Source organism: Macaca mulatta, chromosome 3, assembly GCF_049350105.2.
Source record: "Macaca mulatta isolate MMU2019108-1 chromosome 3, T2T-MMU8v2.0, whole genome shotgun sequence".
NCBI lineage: Eukaryota > Metazoa > Chordata > Mammalia > Primates > Cercopithecidae > Macaca > Macaca mulatta.
This window is the reverse complement of record NC_133408.1, coordinates 147,352,226-147,373,150: the sequence shown is the minus strand read 5'-3', so window position 1 is coordinate 147,373,150 and position 20,925 is coordinate 147,352,226. Positions and strand designations below refer to the sequence as shown.

The 20,925-nt window shown below is 36.8% G+C and overlaps 1 protein-coding gene and 1 long non-coding RNA gene across 7 annotated transcripts; one reads left to right on the top strand and one right to left on the bottom strand.

Annotated features, from left to right (window-relative positions):
- Positions 1–894: 894 nt before the first annotated feature.
- Positions 895–20,207, bottom strand: CBLL1 (Cbl proto-oncogene like 1). 6 transcript variants are annotated; one of them, XM_077994763.1, is made up of 6 exons: positions 18,790–20,207; positions 12,911–13,078; positions 9,028–9,125; positions 8,560–8,643; positions 7,056–7,129; positions 895–4,408 (listed from the first exon to the last, which is right to left on the bottom strand). In XM_077994763.1, the coding sequence occupies exons 1-6, from the start codon at positions 18,836–18,838 to the stop codon at positions 3,373–3,375; spliced, it is 1,509 nt and encodes a 502-aa protein (XP_077850889.1). In that variant the 5' UTR covers positions 18,839–20,207; the 3' UTR covers positions 895–3,372.
- Positions 13,553–19,129, top strand: LOC106997603 (uncharacterized). The gene is made up of 2 exons (XR_013415491.1): positions 13,553–17,563; positions 18,537–19,129. It is a non-coding gene; the product is annotated as an uncharacterized LOC106997603 (long non-coding RNA).
- Positions 20,208–20,925: the final 718 nt, after the last annotated feature.

Below are 20,925 nucleotides of genomic sequence, written 5' to 3'. Positions count from 1 at the left end.
AAGTATTTTCCCTGGTTTATCTCCACTTCTCGTTAAGCCTAGTATATCTGATATTGCTTTGATTGCACATACGCCATATTAAGTAAACTGATTGGTTTCTAGGCCATAATTTAGCAAATTACAAACCAGTGAAGAAGAGTACGTCCACTTCAATCAGAATACGTTTATATTAGTATGAAGAGTAAGTCCACTTCAATCAGAATATAGTATGTTTATATTAGTATGAAGAGTAAGTCCACTTCAATCAGAATATAGTATGTTTATATTAGTATGAAGAGTTAGTCCACTTCAATCAGAATACAGTATGTTTATATTAGTATGAAGAGTAAGTCCACTTTAATCGGAATATAGTGTTTACACGTTTAACATCAACATACTAATTTGATGGGTAATCTAATGAAGAAATATCTGAGTACTCATGCACTTTTTTCATGTACTCATAATGTACTCATTTTCAAAAACTTTATGAAAGACGGAACTGTAGAGTTTTCCAAAAAAGATTACAAAAGATACTCTTCCAATATATTAGTCAGAACAAAGCCTTCAGCAGTTCTGTATACTTCATACAGCCTCTTATTGAGTTTAAAAGATATGTTCAAATATCTCTTCCATTTACATTTCAGTGGTATTTAATTAGTATTTACACGATAATTTTGAGCAAGTAGTTTTTACAGGGCAAAATGAATATAGTTTCTTATAGTCTTTGCAACAGATATTTCCCCAAATACTGTATATTCTGAATAAACATGCCACTGAAGAAATGTAACATTCAACTTGATGGTTTTAATCTTTTAGAAGTGAACTTAATTATACTGGAGAAAGTTATCAACATAAACATGGAAAATTCTGCATTCTTCCAAATGTGCCAATACATAAAAATTCATCTAGGCAAAATAGTATTTATGCTTCCATTTTATTGTTTTTAAGAATTAAACTGCCACCTCAGTAGTCTTAAGAGCAATATAATGAAACATACATACATTTAATTTAGACTTATGTCCATCATAGCTTCAAAGGCTTCCCTGAAATAAGGCTGGGATTCACATCTTTTTCCGTAAGGAAAGAAGCACTAACAGTAATTTTGTTATCCTTCTACCCACCCACCCTCAAACAATTGATGAATTCAAGTCTAACACGATTTAAAACTTTTGTCTACTACAACATTCATTTGATATGCCTCCCTGCATAACATAGATTTCTTAAACCTAATTGAAAATAAATCATTTTTTTAAAACTCTACAAGAGTTCTCTTAGTTCAAAATTTTATGATACTGATTTTTCTCGTCCAATACATAGGCTAAGTGGTTGCTTACCACATTCAACTCTAGTGACTTTCAATAAAAGCAGGACAGCTCTTCATAAATAGCTGAGAAGCTCTAAAGTGATTTTGGCTATTTTCTTATTACATGGAACAAAGAAATGGTTTGGATTTTTAACAGTAACATTTTAATAGCTCCTAAACAGGGGCATGAAAAGGAATCAAGTTTGCACCAGTCCAAGTACCTACAGTAACATGATAGAAGCACTCACCACCAACATTTCACACTATTTCACTCCCATGCTTTTAATAACAAGCATTTCTCACTAGAAATATTGCATTAACACTGGACTTTCAAACTGTGAAGTGTAGAAAATCACTTGCCTGACTTAAAACAAAAAAGTTTATTAGTTATTTTTGGCCAGTCAAGGTTGAAATGGCCATTTTGTTATTTCTAACTTCTGCTCCTAGGGTTCAGAAATGATTTTGCATCTGATCATTCAAGATGAGAATTTGTTTCACCTGTACCTGACAGAATAAAATGGTAAATTAGCAATCAGTTCACCCTTTGTCAAAAGAAGTATGTTCTAAATGTATATACTACAAACTATCTAATAAATGATATCTGCATACTACACATTTCATGTTTTATTATGCACCATTTTAGTGGGGAGGAAAAACTTCACAGGGATTTATTCAAAGGATATAAATAATATCCTAAGAACGTTGATTTATACACATGAGTTCTGTATAAACTGTTAAGTGGTCATCTTAGCTGAACTATAACAAGCCCCTATAATGTAAAAGCTGACTCTAAAGGCACCATGTAAAGCACTGAAATCCACAATTTAGCTGTTACTTTCCTCTTCTCCAATACAAAATTATCTGGTAGTCTTCACTGTTGACTCCAAGCTAAAATGTTCCAAATTCAGACTGCTTTACCAACAAAAGGAATAGGAAATAAAAGTTTTTAAATTTCAAGTTAGAGGAAAAATTCTATCACACAGCAATGAAACCTGAGCAAATGCAAATTTGTGATTACAAGAATATGTCCTTCATTAATACATTATTCAAATTCCTCCATGGCATTCAAACTGCAGTTGAAAATCCTATAAACAAGAACCCACTTAAACACAGCATCAAACTCTACCATGAAATGAAGAATTACATAAAGCCTATTCAGCCCTATTCAGTTTAAGACAATGAACAAAACAGAACACATTTCATCTAAATAACACCATTTAAACAGCTCTATAAAATAATGTTACTTAAGATCAGTATGTGTGGTGCATATGTGATTCCGACCATTCAGTAAAAAAGCATTAATGAGTAACAGCATTCCCCACCAGCTTGAAGCCTGTAGAGTTGATTACTTTGGCCATCTCTTTCCAAATAATTAGTAATGCCTTTTAACATTACAAACAAATATATCTTAGTACTAGAATTCCAATGTATTTTGGTGCTCCTGAGGCTGCCTAAAAATGAAAAGGCATCCAAGTGAAGTGCATTGTATACTTACTATACCTCGAAACCTCAACATTTCAGTGCCTAAAATGTGAAATAACTCTCTATCATTTAACAGTCTGCCTTACAGCAAATTCTAGATTTTTGCTTTTAGGATTTTATTATAACTTTGGGAAATTAGTGGTAAAACATATGGTTTAAAAAACAGTATGTGGCTGCACTTAAATTCACATAAAAATAGCATTTTTACAATCTTATTGAAATTTAATCCTTTTACACAGGTTAACAAAATGTATCACAAGAAAAACTAAACGTTGGGTTTAACAAAACAATACTTTTGAAGTAAAACAATGAAAAATTTTTTCAAATTTTTTACAAATGGTCACCTCTGGGTCAATTTACTAAATTAGGGGAATAAAGATGTTAAAATATAGCTGTGCTCAACTGAGCCACTTATCTGTACTACAGTATGGTACTTGAAATCAATCTTAAGGTCAAGATTTAAAACCATTTTAAGAAACAAGACCCTATGTGTTTTATACTACCTCGGTAAGAGGTACTCTTCCTTCCCAAAACAGTCAAAGCTTAATTAAAAGATTGACTATACATAGTTTTTTTCCTCCTCATATCTTCAGTTCAAAATACTATTATCATTGGTAATACGGTCTATATCTCGTCTGATCTGGATGATGTGGTCCAGGAAGTGGGGTTTGAGAAGGCGGACCCTGCAATCGTGGAGGAGGAGGTGGCCCTCTTGGTGCAGGCCATATACCAGGACTCATTCCCCCTGGTTGTGTAAATGGAGGGCTCAGAGTTCCTTGATCTTCAGTGAATTGGGGTAATGAGTTAGGATTATAATGGTGAGGAGGGGGTGCAGTTACAGGTGGACCACCATGTTGAGGTGGGGGAGGTCCTGGAGGAGGATGATTCATATAAGGTGGCATCTGGGCAATAATATGTCCAGGGGGAGGGGTTATTGGTGGTGGAGCAGAGGTCATTGGTGGAGGTGGAGCTTGGCTATATACCAAGTGAGGAGTACCTGCAGCCTGGGGAGGATGTGGCATTGGATGGCTTATTGGTGGTGGAGGAGGTGGGGGTGGTGCATAATGTTGCTGTGGAGGCATAATATGATGAGGGTGCGATACCACTGGTTGACCCTGATATTCAGGATGATGGTGAGCAGGTGCTGGGGCAGGAGGTGGTGGTTCTCTAGCACCTGAATTTGAGTCATCCTGAATAGGGACGGTTATTAAATTGCTGTGTTTTCTTGTTGAAATACGAAAGGTTTCCTGACTGACCGATCGAGGTGGAGGTGGAGCCATGGACAATTCTGCTGGAGGAGCACGAATATCCTCATGTGGCTGATTATAGTGCTCATGCGGCACATGTTGCAAAGGAGGTGGTGGCATCATGATGTGCTGCTTTGGCGGAATATGGCTCATATGGTGCTTGTCTGGTGGCATTATAAAACGCTCAGGGATTTCAGTTGGTGGTGGGGCAATAGGAGGATGAACATTTTCAAGTGAAGCACGGGTAACAGGTTTTCCAGCTCTCATATGGCGATGGTTGATATGAGCCTGTAAGTCTCTCTGAGACAAATACGTTCTCTTGCACCCTTGAACAATGCTACACATGAAGAGAGAACCTCGTGTACACTGCTCAATTCGCTGCACAGGATCACTACAGCTAAATCAGAAGGGGAAAAAATGTGATTTACTAAAAGAGAACATAAAAAATTATGTAATTTTCAAAAATATGCCTCTTAAAAATTTGACTGTTACATAAAACATAGCAAAAGTCCACAATTAGAAGTTACAGTTATTCTACATGAACCTTTAATCTTCCCTACTTTGTTGTCTATTAGCCATTAAGCATAGGCATTTCTGTCATCTTCAGAACTCCTAATATCAAACAATATGTTTCAAGAAGAGACCTCATTCTTCCCAAGGCCTAGAATTTAGCTAATTTTCTCAAACAATTCTACGTTTTGCATCCATTTGCCAAAAAACCCAGCAAGAAAAAAACCAACGGGTTGATTACTTACAATCATGGAATTCAAACTTGTATGGTATTATTGAGGGATAACTGTTTGTTGAGCAAACAGTGGAAAACAGTAAGTAGAAAACAGTAAGCAGAAGACACTGCAAGGACTACAAGAAGTAACATCAGCCTCATCATTAGGGTTCTTAACATTAAACATAAACTATTTCAATCTAAGCCTGGACTATTAAAAGTCCTTTAAGGAAGGGTTTTTTTCTGAATTGTCAGGCAAATTTACACTTTCCTAACTTTCTAATTTGTGAGCACTAAATTTAACTTAACATTTTCTTAAAAACTCAGGGTCAAAATTGTAACTATTTTTCATTTACCATATTTAATCCATACTTGCCATTACAGCTTTCTTGACACAGTGGGGAAAGAGGACTGAAATAGGAATCTGAAGATCCTGGATCTGGTATTGGCTCAGTAATTTGAAGTCACTGAACCATTTTTGAGTTTGTTTCTTCATTTGTACAAGGAAGTTAAAGTATCTACCTACTTCACAATGTTCTTACATCTATTTCATATTACTTCAAAGAATATATTTAATATCAAACAACGAAAGTGACAGTATTTAATCCCCAATTAAGCACTATATAAAAATATATGTGTGTATATATATAAGCAATTATCATTGAATATATGTGTCAGGTCATTTGGCACTAAACTAAATGGCTCTATACTCTTGATTTTGAGTTGTCTATCTTTCCATCCTTACTATAAGGCTGGCACTCCTTATTGATGTTATTATGCTTCCCTTTAGTGGCCATCTGGCACACTTGTTTTTTGCTTCTAGTTCACTGTAAACTCTGAACTATCTCGACCTTAACAAGATGAGAGGCACTTTCTCTTGGGTGGTGCTTAAAAACAGTAATACATACTGTTTAACTCTGATTGTCATTTCTTCACTTCCTGATCTGGGTCTGTTAATACAGATAGGCTTCTGTCCGAAAATTGCTACTAAGGACCACATAAGTGAGATGTGACACTTAGTACTTTGTTATATTTAGTCCATTAGTAAGGTTAGTACATTAGTATATTCAGTACATTAGTTACATTTAGTACCTTGAGAACTAATTTCTTTAAACAAGAAGTACCTTTTAATTTCCTTTTAATAAATAAGAGGAAACCTTTAAAAGTCCTCTAAATAATGTTTTATCACATCTGAAATCCTTTATCCCAATGAAGCAATCAAATTTACTATGTAACTTAAAATGAAGGTATACCATGTTGAAAACTTAGGCCTGAGAAAACACCCAAAAAAACAAATGATATATATTTCTAGTGTTTTAACTCTTCTGAATTATAATTCTATAAACGAAATGTTTTAAACTCATAGAAAAATGTTATCATCTGTTACTTTAAAATGCGAATAAAAACATGCCAAGAGAATTAGTTGTCACTGAGCTGTCAATAAATCACCCCTCTCTCCTGCTGATGTTAAATTTTCCTACACCATAAAACGGAATCATTGCTGACAAGTGTCCACAGCTTTGTTATCAATCAATACCACAAATCTTGGTGTAGCTTTAAGCACAGGTTATAAGTGATCTAAGAAGCCTATGGCTATTCCAAGCAAGTATCTCTCATTCTTTCTTAAGCATTCCTTATCAAGAGTTCTGAACTGATATAAAAATTCTTATTCTGTTTTCTTCAAGACTATCCCAAAACGGATCTAGCTTTTTATAATTTGAGACTATGTAATGATGGTGTTCTAAGATATACTCCAGATACAATAATCAGATTTGAAAGTAGCAAGAGCTTATATATATATATATATAGTGCTTACTATATGCCAGCTACTATATATACGTACGTGTGTACATATGTTATATATATAAAACCTCATTTAATCCTAAAAATACCACAAGGAGGTAGGTACTATTATCAGCCTCATTTTATCAATAAAGAATAGTCTATGACAGTAAAACAGCCAATAAATAGCAGAATAAGGATTCACACCCAGGAATTCTAATTCTGGAGTCTTTGCTCTCAATATATCTTAATACTTCTTTAATGTCTCATCAAAAAAGTAACTGTTTTTGGTTTATAATAATACTTCTATAATGGCAAACAGATTTCATTCTGACCAATTTGAGTTGACTGACAGTGTTTACCTTGCCCTATATTAAAGAGAAACGCTAGGCAAGCTGGGCTCACAGAAAAAGATTAGCCATGTCTGTATGTTTGATCTCCTGCCTGATTTGTATCACTCCCTAACCTTTAATCCAACTTACAAATCATTGCACTAAAACTTTATTATTTAAAAAAGGTAATGATAATCTTATCTTACCCTGGACACATCTTATCTCCCTTTTTTTCATGTAAAATAGCACAGTCATAGCAAAAAACATGCTTGCATGGAATCTGTAAACAAAGACATATTACAGTTAAGCATATTAGAACTTAAAATATTTCTTAAAAAAACATATATATAGTGACCTATACATAAGGCAGCTTAGAAGATACTTGAGAATACCTGTTAAAATGAATATTTATTAAGTACTAATTATAATAACCTTTTTCAATCACAAAGCCTTTTGAGAACATCACAAAAACTATGGCCCCTTTCCCAATAAATATACACATATGTATTTGCTTACACTTTCTGGAGGTGTAAACTCTATGAATTTCACCCATGGTACCCAGACGTTTTTTCCTTTTTTTTTAAGAAACAGATCTTGCTCTGTTGCCCAGGATGGAGTCCACTGGTGTGATCACAGCTCACTGTAACCTCGAACTCCTGGCTGATGTTCCCACCTCAGCCTCCAGAATAGCTAGGAACATAGGTGTGTGCCACCACACCAGGCTAATTATTTTATTTTATTGTAGAGACGAGGTCTCGCTAAGTTGTCCAGGCTGGTACCAAACTCCTGGCCTCTGGCAATCCTCACACCTCAGCCTCCCAAAGCTGTGGGATTATAGGTGTGAGCCACCACACCCAGCCCTCTGCAGGTCAAAACCTCCTGAAGAACACTTTAATTACATGGTTTTTTTTTAAATCTTGTTTCTCCTGAAACTATTTGAATGCAGTAAAAATAACAAGTATGTCCTATGTTTAATAAAAGCAGCATCTTCCTCTGGTCGTTTTAAGTTAATCAACTAATAAAAATCTAAAAATCAATCAGAAGGATACAGTAAAATGATGTTAGAACCACATTTTTAAATTCACAGCCTGTTACTATTTCTTTACTATGATGTACAGGAAAGCAACAGTGCATAATCCACGCCATCTACCATCACAGGTACGTTATTGAATTCGATTTTTTTTCTAAACGCAAACGCAAAACTATCTTTTTTGGAGGGAAGAAATGTGAAAATTACTATAAAATTAGTTAGGATTGTAAAATTTTTTTAACGATTAGAATTCAATTTTCAGAAATATTATCAAGCCTCTCTGAGCCTCAGGAAAAAAAGAAATTATAAATATTATTAATGCAGTTTTATGTAAAAAAAATTGTGGCCTTCAAACATAAGTAGTTTTGTTCTATTTATTAAGAAAAAAATTTTTCCTTAATAAACTAGAATAACTGTAAACTAACTGGTATCAAACACTCTAAAGAAATTAGTTTTCAGAAATTATTTTAATTTTCAGTTTTATTTAATATTTTACAAGAATTCAACAATTTGTCAAGATAATATTAAATTCATAGTATTCCAATACTTCCCTTAATTATTTCATACTTATTTAAAATGTCGCAAACTTAGTCATGAAACAATGATAAACCTATCTAAATTTCAGAACCCGACCTCTATGCAAACGCTTACTGACAAAAACAGTATTTAATTATACTTACCATTCGCCCATAGATTTTAATAGGCAATCCACACTTGTCACAGAAATGAACTGGTGTATCATCCTTTTCACCTAAGATGTTTATCTGTTGAAATGATATAATTAAAATTATCTTCTCACACAATTCTAAAGATTGTATCTACACAATGAATTGGTCAGTGTTTTATAAAAGTTGTTAAAACAATTAGAAATAAAAGCTTCTTGGTATAATCTCCATGTATTCCCCACCATTAGCTGTGATACCATTAGTTTTTCTTCTTAGTGTTAATAGTTACTGATTTTACTGAAAAGTACTTCAAATTATTCTTGAAAATAGAGTATTAACAAATGATTTGTACGTACTGAAAATCAGTTACAACAAGTTCATAACATTCTTTATGTATTGTGCATTACTCTAATAAAACATTTTAACTATTTAATACTTAAAATATTTTATTGTTCTAATACAATTTTTCATTTTTAATTATACCTGAAAGTCCCAAAAAAGGTGTCCAGGAAACCTTCGCTGATTTCCAAACAGCTCACCACCTTTACAGTCATACCGTTCTTCTTCATTATAATCAAATCCTTCTGAGAAAAAAAAAAAAGTACTGCCCATTAACTTTCCACATCTCAAATTTCATTTTGGAAGTACATATACATGGCAAAATAGATCTTTTCACTAAAAAGCCCATCTGATGCCTTTCAAAGCTTTTCTAAGAATAAGACAATCAAGATTAGTTTAAAACGTCAGTTAGAAGTGATCTTGGTGATCTAGTCCAACTCTTTCACTTCATTATTGAGAATATTACTATATGGAGACTCATAACAACTCAACATATAGAAAAGTGGCAAAGCCAGGAACAGACCTCAGATCTCTTGACTCCCATTCAAAGGCTCTTATCAATTCATGAAACTATTTCTAATGTAAAATGTTACTGACTACTGATTATCATGCTTGTTGCACAAATTTTTAAGATACTGATCACCATTTATTCTAGTCTAGCTACAAAAATGGTATGCCATGAGACTGATTTTATTGCCAAGAGTATAATGAAAACATAAAGCATTCTATGCATTTTATTAGCAAACAAGTTATCTTCTTCTTTGCCCTAAAATGAGTAATTTAGACACCTTAACATATTCATATTTCATCCTGTCGATTAAAACCACTCCCTGATTAATTACCCAAACAGCAGCCATATCATATCTTATGTATCCTTTCCTACAACGCATTTATCAATATCAATAAACTTAAGATATATGAAGATCAAATGGGCTCAATTTCTCTGGCCTAATTAAAAAGTTGATGGCAATCTTCTCATCTCCTACAAAAGAACAAAAAACCAATCAACAGTCTGATGGGAATTCCAGGTAGAATCCAATTACCTAAAGTAAAGCTGAGCAGACAAATATATCCCTCCAAGGAGCCAGGCTTCTCACGACTCTTTTGGCCCTAGAACTGGTAAACAGAGTAGCCAAGCACACAAGTTTTAACTTTACCCACATGACTAAATTACAGCACCTATACACAGACACAGACACACACACACACAGACACACACTCACATTAACATACAAATAGTGATGCAAGAATTTTTTGAAGCTGATAGACACTTCAGTGTACTGCTATTTAATTACTGCCAATACGAATGTATAATCCAAAGTCAGGGCGCTCTGATAAGCCACACCTGAGAGTTCCTAGGCTCCTCTATCACCTATTTACACCTTAGAAAAGCTGGTGTGATCTAAAATTCAAAATAAGGAAACTCAATTTTTCAAACCCAGAAAATGATTGGGATAATAGCCAAGGAAATCAGGAGCACATTATCATTTTTCAGAGTAGTTCCACCTGTACTCCCATCATTAAACTATATATATTTGTAGAGATACCACACTGACACCCCAAACTCCACATTTTGATTGATGCCTAGGAAAACAACAATCAAAAAAAAAATTTCTTTTACTCCAAATTCCAAGAGGGAAAGGGGGAAAAGGATTTTGGCTTTTCTGCATTGTTTGAACTATTAAAGAATGCATTTGTACACTACCATGTTGTTTTAAAAAATTAGTTTTTTAAAAAAAGCCAAAGCAGGAGTGACCGTAAATTAGAGGTAGTGCAACAGCAGCCCTAGGTTATTACTAACACAATTTGTAACAATTTGACTTCAAATATACTTGTTTAGATGAGAGAGAAACCCTACAATAAAAGAAACCATAATGTATGTTTTAACTAAAGCAGCTTGATCCTACAAAATAAATACAGACAAATTGCTGGAATAGAATAGGAAGTCTAGAAATACAAAAAAATACTTTTAATACAGGGGTCCCCAACTCCCAGACCTTGGACCAGTACCCTTGGCTTGTTAGGAACGCGGCCACACAGCAGGAGGTGAGTGGAGGGCTAGGGAGCATTACCACTTGACCTCTGCCTCCGCCTCCCGTCAAATCAGCAGCTGCATTAGATTCTCATAGGAACACAAACCCTATTGTGAACTGTGCAAGAGAGGGATCTAGGTTGGTGCTCCTTACAAGAATCTAACTAACGCAACAGTTGCATCCCGAAATCACTCCCCGCACCCTGCCATCACTCTCCATCTGTGGAAAAACTGTCTTCCATGAAACCAGTCCTTGTGCCAAGAAGATTGAGGACTGCTGTTTTAACATACATATGATAACAATAAAATTCCTATTCAGCAAGGAAAAGAGTTGGGACAATGTTTTGGGGGAAAAAAAAGCCAGACGCCACCTTTTTTCCCCTTAATAACCAAATACATATCCATAAATGTTCTCAAGCAGTATCAGTGAACTTTTTCTGTGAAAGGCTAAATAGTAAATAGTTAGGCTTTGTGGACCATATGGTCTCAATCACAATTAACTCCACTCTACCATTATAGTGTGAAAGCCCCCATAGATAATACTTAAATGAATGAGCATAGCTGTGTTCCAATAAAATTGTTTATAAAAACAGGGTTACATTTGGCCCACAGACATAGTTTGCTAACCTGTAATCAAGGGTAAGATGGAAAAACTCTTTTATACTGGTGAAATAGGGGAAGGCCTTTCAAAAAATGTCACAAAACCCAGAAGTCATAAAAGCAAAGACTGGATACCTGACTACATAGAATCTTCAAGATTCTCTGCAATAAATATTTTGTATACAAAATTAAAAGACAAGTGTAGAATATATACAATATAGGCCAGGCACAGTGGCTCATGCCTGTAATCCCAGCACCTTGGGAGGCTAAGGTGAGAGGAACGTTGAGCCCAGGAGTTCGAAACCAGCCTGGGCAACACAGCAAGACCCATCACTACAAAAACTAAATACAAAAAATTAGCCAAGCAGGTGGGGCGCACCTGTAGTCCCAGCTACTCAGGAGACTGAGGTGGAAAGATCACTTGAGCCTGGAATATCGAGTCATGATCCCACCACTGCACTCCAGTCCAGGCAAGAGAGTAAGACCCAATTTCAAAAAAAAAAAAAAAATATATATATATATATATATATATATGTATATACACACACACATACATACATAACATATAACAAAAATCCTATTAATTTACAAAAAACTCAGAAGAAAGGATCTAAACAAGAAGGACCAATACTATGAAAAAATATTTGCTCTTTCATAATTAAAAGAAATTTACATCAAAACAAAAATTTTAAAAGATTTCTAGTACTCACTATTGGTGTATGGGAGTAAAAACTAACATACCTTTTTTGCTGCAATTTGACAGTACTTGTCAAACTCTAAAATCCACAGTATCTATCAAGTTTTAAAATATCCAAATTTGTAGTTTTAAAGTCTTTGGAATTAAAAAAAAAAAAAAAGGCCAAATCTGTGCAAAGTACAAATTCTACAAAACACTATGTCCAAGAATATTTGGTGCAACATTTTTTGTAACAGAAAAAAAATGGAAAAACTGTTAAATTATGGTATATCTAAAAATACCCAAACCTGTTTTTTTTAATGAGGTATATCTGCATGTACTGATAAGAAAAAATCTTAAATGCGTATTACATGAAAAAATGTCAACTACACATAAAAAATCAGTACTTTTGTATAAAAAAGTCAACAGGGATTATCTTTGGATAGAAGGATTTTACTTTTAATGTTATGCTTTCTGCAATACTGTTGAGATTATTAAACAATGGGCAGCATTGCTTTCAACAACAAAAGGAATCAAATCAAAAATATTTATAAAGGGAAATAAAAATACAATGTGCTACAATGAGAAGTCAAACAAAAAGGTTGAAGAATAAATATGATATGTAAGATAAAAAAGAGGTAGCTATAAGATCACACAGACTATCTGGAGCAATCAGATAAAACAGAAAGAGTGTTGGACCTATTAGTTAAACAAATTACCTTCATCACCAGGTGGAGCCTTTGCAGGCATCCTGTTTATAGTCCTTTGAGTTCGCGGTGCAGGTTTTGCTTTGTTTGCTTGTTTGGAGATGAGCTTTATAGGAATTCGTCTGCGAACATCAAGACCACCCAAGGATCCAGAACTATTAGTGCCTTGTAACTCATTGTCTATGTCAGGGAAAAAAAAGTTGTAACTTCTTTTAGTTTTTCTTTTTAAAGATTATTCTGCCACAGGTATTAAAACAACATACCTAACATTATCAAGTTTATTAAAGATCTGGGTTCTGATTTTCAATATTACATTAAGTTTAACTGCTAATTTTATTTATTTTGGATCAACACTTAAGGCAATGCTTTTTAACCCTTTTTGAGATATGGAATCCTTTAAGAAACTGATAAAAGTTATAGGACCTCTCCCTAGAAAAGTGAATAAAATTTTTCATATAATTCCAGAGAAGTTTACAGAAACATGAAACCATTCATGAACCCAAGAACCATTGTCTTGAACTACAAGAGATTTTTTTTTTAAAGAAAAAGACTAGGGAGAAAAAGAAAGAAAACCATCCCTATCCCCATGTCTGATCATCAAGCATGCAGATAATAAACTTAGTAAACTGAACTTACTAACACTGATGAAGGCAAAATTAAATAATGCATTTGAAAATGAAGTTAAGAAATGTGATTATTCCTTAAGTGTTAGAGAGTTATTCTAAAAATCATTCAGAATTACAGTAAAAATCATTACACCATTTAGTAGTAAAAACATGCAATAATGTATTGGGCTATAACATATGACTGAGTTCGTAGTCGGCCCTGTAATGGAAAATTATAATTGAAGAGGATGCAAAGTTCCTGTACTACAACTAGGTCTAAACAACTGTCACCTTCTAGTCCCTGGAGTCTTTGCTTGTTATTGTCTATAGAATTAATTCTTGTCCCATGAGTAACAGGAGTATTATTTCATAGAACTGACCCCATCTAAAGCTTAACAGTCACCTTTTTTCAAATAGATGAAAAGATATAATACAGAAAATACTTAACTTGACCTACTAAAGACAAAAAGGAAAATGCTTAAAATAGGAAATACAAATAACATATCTTTAATTTATTGTGTTTTAAACATGACAAGTTATTGAACAAGGTTGTATAACTGCCCCTGCAGGAAATATTACAGTCCAGATAGATAGCAAAACCGTTCACATTAAATTCAGCAAAGCCAAATTTGGAAGTAGTAAGCTAGTACTAATGGCCTCCAAGGCTACTAGGATTACAGACACACACCAAGTTCACATTCATTTGCACTTTTTCTGAACAATATATCAAACAAAATTAAAAATGGGTCCTTAACGATTATTTTAAGTATCTTTCAGTCTACTTACTACTCTCATAACAGCTAATCCTCAAACAAGGGGAGGGCAGAATTACATGGTTAGCTAGAATCTTGAATTGGGGTAAACCCAACTTGATTAGCTTTCAACGCTTCACTAAACAGACTCACGAGCTGATTAATGTATTTGATCTGCTTTCATTGTAGTTGCTTATGTACGTAAAAGTAATTACAAGCAATGCACTGGCCAGAAGAAACATGAATGACTTTTTTTCTTGCTCAAAAAGTATTCCTGACATTCCAATCAACTAAAAAGCAAGTTGTTGTACACATATAATCAGTTCAATGCTGTCCCTCAAATACTAAACATTCAAATATCAAAATGGTTGAATCGTTTTACCTTCGTGAATAATGAAAATACCAACACTTCATCACAAGTCCTTTTCACACCATCCTGAACATTTGAGGTCTCTATTGTTGCTTGCACAGTCTACCACTTTCAAGAGCTGGCTGGCCCTTCTCACTTTGCTTCACAGATTGAAGTTCATGAGGTACAGCATTTAATAGTGGTAATGTTCTGGGGTTTTTTGCGACTTTTTTGCTTTTTGTTGTTTTTAAATTAAGAATCAGAACATAAAGCACTATTTCCTTTTGAATACAGTAACAAATTATAAAGTTCTTAACAACAAAAATTTCTTAGATATTACATAGAAAATGACTAAGGACTACCGGCCACTTAAGATAAATTCACTTTAAAAAGGCACAACACTTCCATATTATATAGTTTTAAAAAGATTGGGGATTTTTATCCTGAATAAAAGGAACCAACAAATATTTTACAAAATCTGGGATATTTTACAAAATCTGGGATACAGTTACAGAAGTGCTAATTCTTAGAATGACCAAAGAATAAATCTAGTGTTAATTGGGAGCCTCTTGGAGTAATTTTTCTGGCAAGATTCTATTAGAACACCTTCATTTTTACATTTGAATGTCAGTATGATCATAAAATGGGTCATTTTTGCATAATGTTCAAGGGTTTCATCAATTTCCCCAAGGAACTCTTAATCCTTTAATATTGAAATTATTCTTTTGAGATGCCTATTCTGTCATGATTCTTCAATTATCTAGCTAAGTGGCATTTCCTCATTTGTCAAAGGCTTTGTGATTTAAACAATTACCAAATTCGTATTTATGAATTTCATGAAAACCAGAATCTTCTGCAAGGTTTTTAATTTTATTTCACAATCAATGCATAGTATTTGATACTATCTTCTGATACTAAGCATCAAAGAGACTGATTCATTAAAAAAATAAAATAGGTAAGAATTTAGTATTAAGCAGAAGGGACATCTGAGCGGGAACTAATTTTTTAAGTGGTTGGCTCATTCGTATTTTCATGTTAGGATGAGTTTTACTTCCTTAGGCAATGTCTAAACTTCAAGAATTAAGATAATAAACACGCTTTACACCCACCCCTATTATGACTTCCTAACATAATAGCCTCTAAACTATGGCAGGAACTTGACTCACAATTCCAGTAGTGGGCTCAAATAAGAATTATTTTCCAAAAGTCGAATGTTTGCTATTCTACCATCAAAATCGCAGTTTCAACTCTATATAAATTCCCAAACACTGGAATTCTTTACAGCCTGGTGCTAGGCCGGCTTCTCCTCTGAACACACCCTTCTTAAGTGGTCTCATCTGTCCTCATGCTTTAAAATACCAGCTATAAATAAAGGTACTAACTTCCAAATACGTATTTTCAGTGCAGATCTTTCCTCTCATCTCCACTTGGCATCTCTCCTGTCTCAATAGTTATCTCACACCAGTAGTCCAAGACCAAACACTTGTTCCCAAATTCCCATCTCACCTCTATAAAAAAAGACTGTTTTCTGCTCCAAGTTTTCCTCAATTCAATAATGGACACTACCTAGTTGCTCAAACCAAAAACCTAGGTATTTCTCCTTTCTCTCACATTCGTTCAAACACCACCAAAGTATTTACAGATGTTGCCCATTCTCCTTCATTTTCACCAAACCAACCTTCCCTTCCCGTCTACTGCAATCAGCTATTTTCCATCATTCTTACCTCCCTCTCTTACACCATTCTCGATAGAACAGCCTATTATATTTTTTTAAAGAGATTGTGTTCCTCCTCTACTTCTGTTCAGTGGCTTCATATTCACTTAAAAATCAAACGTTTACCATGGCTTTCAATGACCTGAATAATGTGCCTGCTGCCCTCCTTTCCAATCTCACTTCAGGACTCTTACACTCTGGTTATTACTAGGCTGCAGCTGACTTCACTACATCTTCCTACCTCAGTGCCTTTGCACTTGCTGGAAATGCTTTTCCTCTTGCTTTTTTCCCAGGGCTGGGATCTTCTCACCCATCAGATCTTAGCTTCCACAAAGACCATTCCTAACAACTCTCTCTGAAATTTCCCCCATGAATCTCTCCACAGCACTGGTTTATTTTCTTCAAAACACTTATAATTCGCAAACATTTAAAAAACAAAAAATTTTTTAAAAAAGAAGATATTGTCTGTGTTCCTCCGTGAAATAGAAGTTCTATCACGGACCTGGTCCGTCTCGTTTACCATTCCATCTTCCATCTCCCGACCTACAGATATCTGTATCTGGCATAAATATACACTACATAAACATACACACCTAATTACATAATCAAGCAGATATCTGATGAGGACAACTCAATACTCAAGACAAAGCCTTTTTTTCTCCATTTGTGATATGGTCGCTGTAAATGTATGGGGCACCTGTTAACTCCAAGAGCACGCATTCAATATCTGAGAACCACATAGAAGCCAAAGGCAGAAAATACATAACAAAGGGTGGAGCTACTCTTACTTGGAGAAAAGTATGAGAATGCCTTGATTTTAAGCTCCTCTTTGTAAATACCCTCAAATGATGAGTACGGACCTCAGTCGAAGCGCGGGGCATGCTTTTGGTTTAGGTAAAAGCTACGAGTTGGATTCCAAAAACTCTATCAGACGCCCTTCTTTCACCTCTCTAGTCCATAAAGGATCTGAGAGACGACAGGAGGTGACCACTGCAGCACCCGCCCAAAGCTGACTGAGACAGCAGGAAGTCTCCAACCCACTCTCGCCCGTCCACTCCCAGCGTAAAGAGGATTCCGCGATTCGGAGACCGCAATCTACCCGCCAGTCTCCATAACGTAGGCCAGAGCAGCTGGGCTGAATAAAACAGAGCCGGCGCTCTCCCTTCCCAAAGGCCTACATTGCCCACCGGTCCGGGTTCGGAGCTCAGAACGAGAGAAGGAGCGGTTGTTGCCGGCACGGAGGAGGTAGGTACCACACCAGAGGGTAGGCCAGGAAACGGCAGGCCCCTGCCAGGCACAGGAAGGCATATGTGAGATTTCTTCTCACTGCCACACCCTAGTGTTGTGGGGCGAGCGTAATCCCTTTTGCCTGCTGGGCAACCAGCCCCAGGCCGGCCAAGGGGGCATGGAACCGGGACCCCCACTGCCTCCGCCTCCTTACCAGTGTGATCCATGATTCGGCTCGCAGAGCACAGTGGGAGCGGAAGTCAACCGCGCCGCAGTCGCAGCGAGCGCGTGCGCACTGCCTTCCGGAGGCCAGGAGGCGGAAGTCCGAGCAGGTTGTCCTAGTTTTGGCCTGCAAAGACTTCCTTCTCTCGCCTGCACTACCCAACTCCTGTGAGGGACTCAGGCATAGTTCGAGCAGAGGCAGAAAGAGCGAGCGCGCGAAGAACTTTGGTATCGAGGTTGCTAAGGCTTCTCCTCATGTGCTTCAAGAGAAAGTAGCGTTTAACTGTGGAAAGGACACCAGGAGGACCGGGGAAGGGGAGAGCAGTGGTAAAAATGAGTGTGAGGCAGATAAACCGACTGCCCGCCCCCGCGGAGAGCTGCCTTCTGGGACTTGTAGTGCGCGGGGGCCCCGGAGCCGGCCGGCTGCGCAGGCTCGGCCGTTGCGCTGGCCCCACCCCGGCGGGCGGAGTAACGGTTTGGAATCCCCCGGGGTCGGCGAGCGCTTGGGTCCTCCGCTTGGTGTAGGAAAAGTGTAAACACATGCGCTTCGGCAGGCGTCCTCCAGTGGGAGGTTGCTCAGGGGATGGCGGAGCTGTGAAACTCGCAGCTAAAACGAAAGTCTCAACGCTTATTGTCTAAATTTTGCTTTGTCGTGACCAGCTACCTAAACCCACGCAGAGGTGACTTGGTATATGCCCCGGTTCCCATCTCTTAAGTCTCTTAACAGTTGAAACACATTTATAATGCTTGACTGCCACTCACTTTCTAGGGAGAGCGCTTGTGACGCTACGAACCTCTTGAACACCTGAGGACTGGGCGCCAGGGCCTGATGGAGGGTGGAGAGCCAGTGCGGCGCAGCTGCCTCCTCTCACGGGGACACCTAGCAGGAATATGCAGAGTGGAGCTAAAGGGAGCAGATAGAAACCGAGAGAGGGGAAGAGCGCGCGAAGGCTTGGCCGGAAGGAGAGGTTAAAAAGGAAAGGCCTAAAATGAGGAAGAGAGTTAACCGCAACAGGCAGTACCTAGTTCCAGGTCTTGGTCCCAGGAGTTTGTGGTTGCTGCTGCTTTCATCTTCAGCCAAAACAAAAGGAAAGTGCCAAGGGGCGATTCCTAGGACTTTCAGTGCAGTCTCCACCTCGCGGACTTGGCTCATTTGTGTCCACTCCTTTCTCCCACGTTTTACACTTGATGCTCTTGGATGAATAGAAAGGAGCACAATTAAGGGAAAACACAAGCTTGGGAGTCAAGGGATTTGGGTTCTATTCTCGTTGTCCCTTGGTGACGACATCATTACCTTGGGTTATTCAAGCTTTCAGTGCCAGAGTTCCTATATCAATAAAAGATTATTACATTGACCTCTTAGAGAAATGTTTTCATGGTACTGAATTGCAAATAAAGTATGTGTAGCAATGTGTTATATCTTTGTAGTTGTACGGTGTTACCTGTGAATCATACTGTGGTGATCACTGCGATTTAAGTGCACCATGTTATTTGGTGATTATTTTCCTGAGATCTTGTAAAAGATTGTTCCACTAAATATATGCAGCTTTATAAACAAGTTTTTAGGTACATTCACAACTAAGGACATTTGTGAATCAAAATTATTCCTGCTTTTTTTAAATGTAAAGTTCTGTATTCCTAAGTGGTTTTCAAGATGCTTTCAGTTTCTGGGATTATTGTTTTGGACATTGGGGCTTGCTTAACCTTTTTCCGATACCTCCCTATTTTTCTAAATACAGTGCTGATATAGTCGGGCTTTTTTCACCAATTTGGGTTTTTTGTTTTTCTTTTTTTAAAGTTTTCACCTAGAAAGTACATCTTTTTCATACCAAAAAAATTTTTTTAGAGATGGGGCGGCCCAAACTGGAGTACAATGGCACAATCATAGCTCACTGCATCCTTGGACTCCTGGGCTCAAGGGATCCTTATGCCTCAGCCTGCGGAGTAGCTGGGACTACAGATGCTCATCACCACCACTGGCTTTGATTTTTTTTTTTGTTCTATCATACTTAGCCTATCAGCTAACGGCTAACGTTCAGATTCATGCAGATCCAGGTTCAGAATAGTATTATTAATGTCTGCTGATGCTAATATTTAAATAATTAGAATTAAGAGCGTTCCTATTGTATTTTATATAATTTATCCTGTACGTCAGAAGTTTTGTTGGCATTTTATGGTGCATCAAGTTATGAAAATTCACTGAGAGAAGATGTACTTATTTTAGATCTGATAAAATGTTAAACATTTGTTTGATTTGATTTGGCATCTGTTACTTTCAGGCATTGCTTTAGTATCTGTGGTCTGTATTTACCCCCTTAATTGTGGTTGCCTTGAATTACCAATGAAGTAGCAGTGTGATAAATTAATTTCTTTACTTACATTTTATTACTGCCCTCTAGTATCTCTTTTCAGTGACCAGCGTGCTGTAACCAGTCACAATTTCTTTATCAAGAGTTGCCATTAGGCCGGGTGCGGTGGCTCACGCCTGTAATCCCAGCACTTTGGGAGGCCGAGGCGGGCGGATCACGAGCTCAGGAGATCAAGACCATCCTGGCTAACACGGTGAACCCCCGTCTCTACTAAAAATACAAAAAATTAGCTAGATGTGGTGGCGGGCGCCTGTAGTCCCAGCTACTCAGGAGGCTGAGGCAGGAGAATGGCGTGAACCCGGGAGGCAGAGCTTGCAGTGAGCTGAGATCACGCCACTGTACTCCAGCCTGGGCGACAGAGCGAGACTCCATCTCAAAAAAAATAAAAATAAAAAAGTTGCCGTTAATATTTATTTGTGTAGCATAAGGTTTATATTGCTTATACATAAGCTATATATAGCTTAGGTACTGACCTAAGGTTTATAAAAGTGAAAACTTATTGTAATGGGCAGTCTGAAGCACTGAGGTGCACCTTTTTACCTTACTGGCAAGACCATCTCCTACCTGTGAATTATAAGGTAGTGGTCTCCAAGATGTTTTGATAGCCTCCCATTTACATAGTTACTGTTTATACTATGAGAAAAGTAAGAGGGGTATCAGAGAGCTTGTCTTCCCCAATAGCCTGTTACAGACTCCTGAGTGCCAAATAAAGACAAAAACCTTCATCTCTTGACGCTCATTCAACTGTATCCCACTGAGTGCCTAAGACTACATAAGGCAAAAGCTATA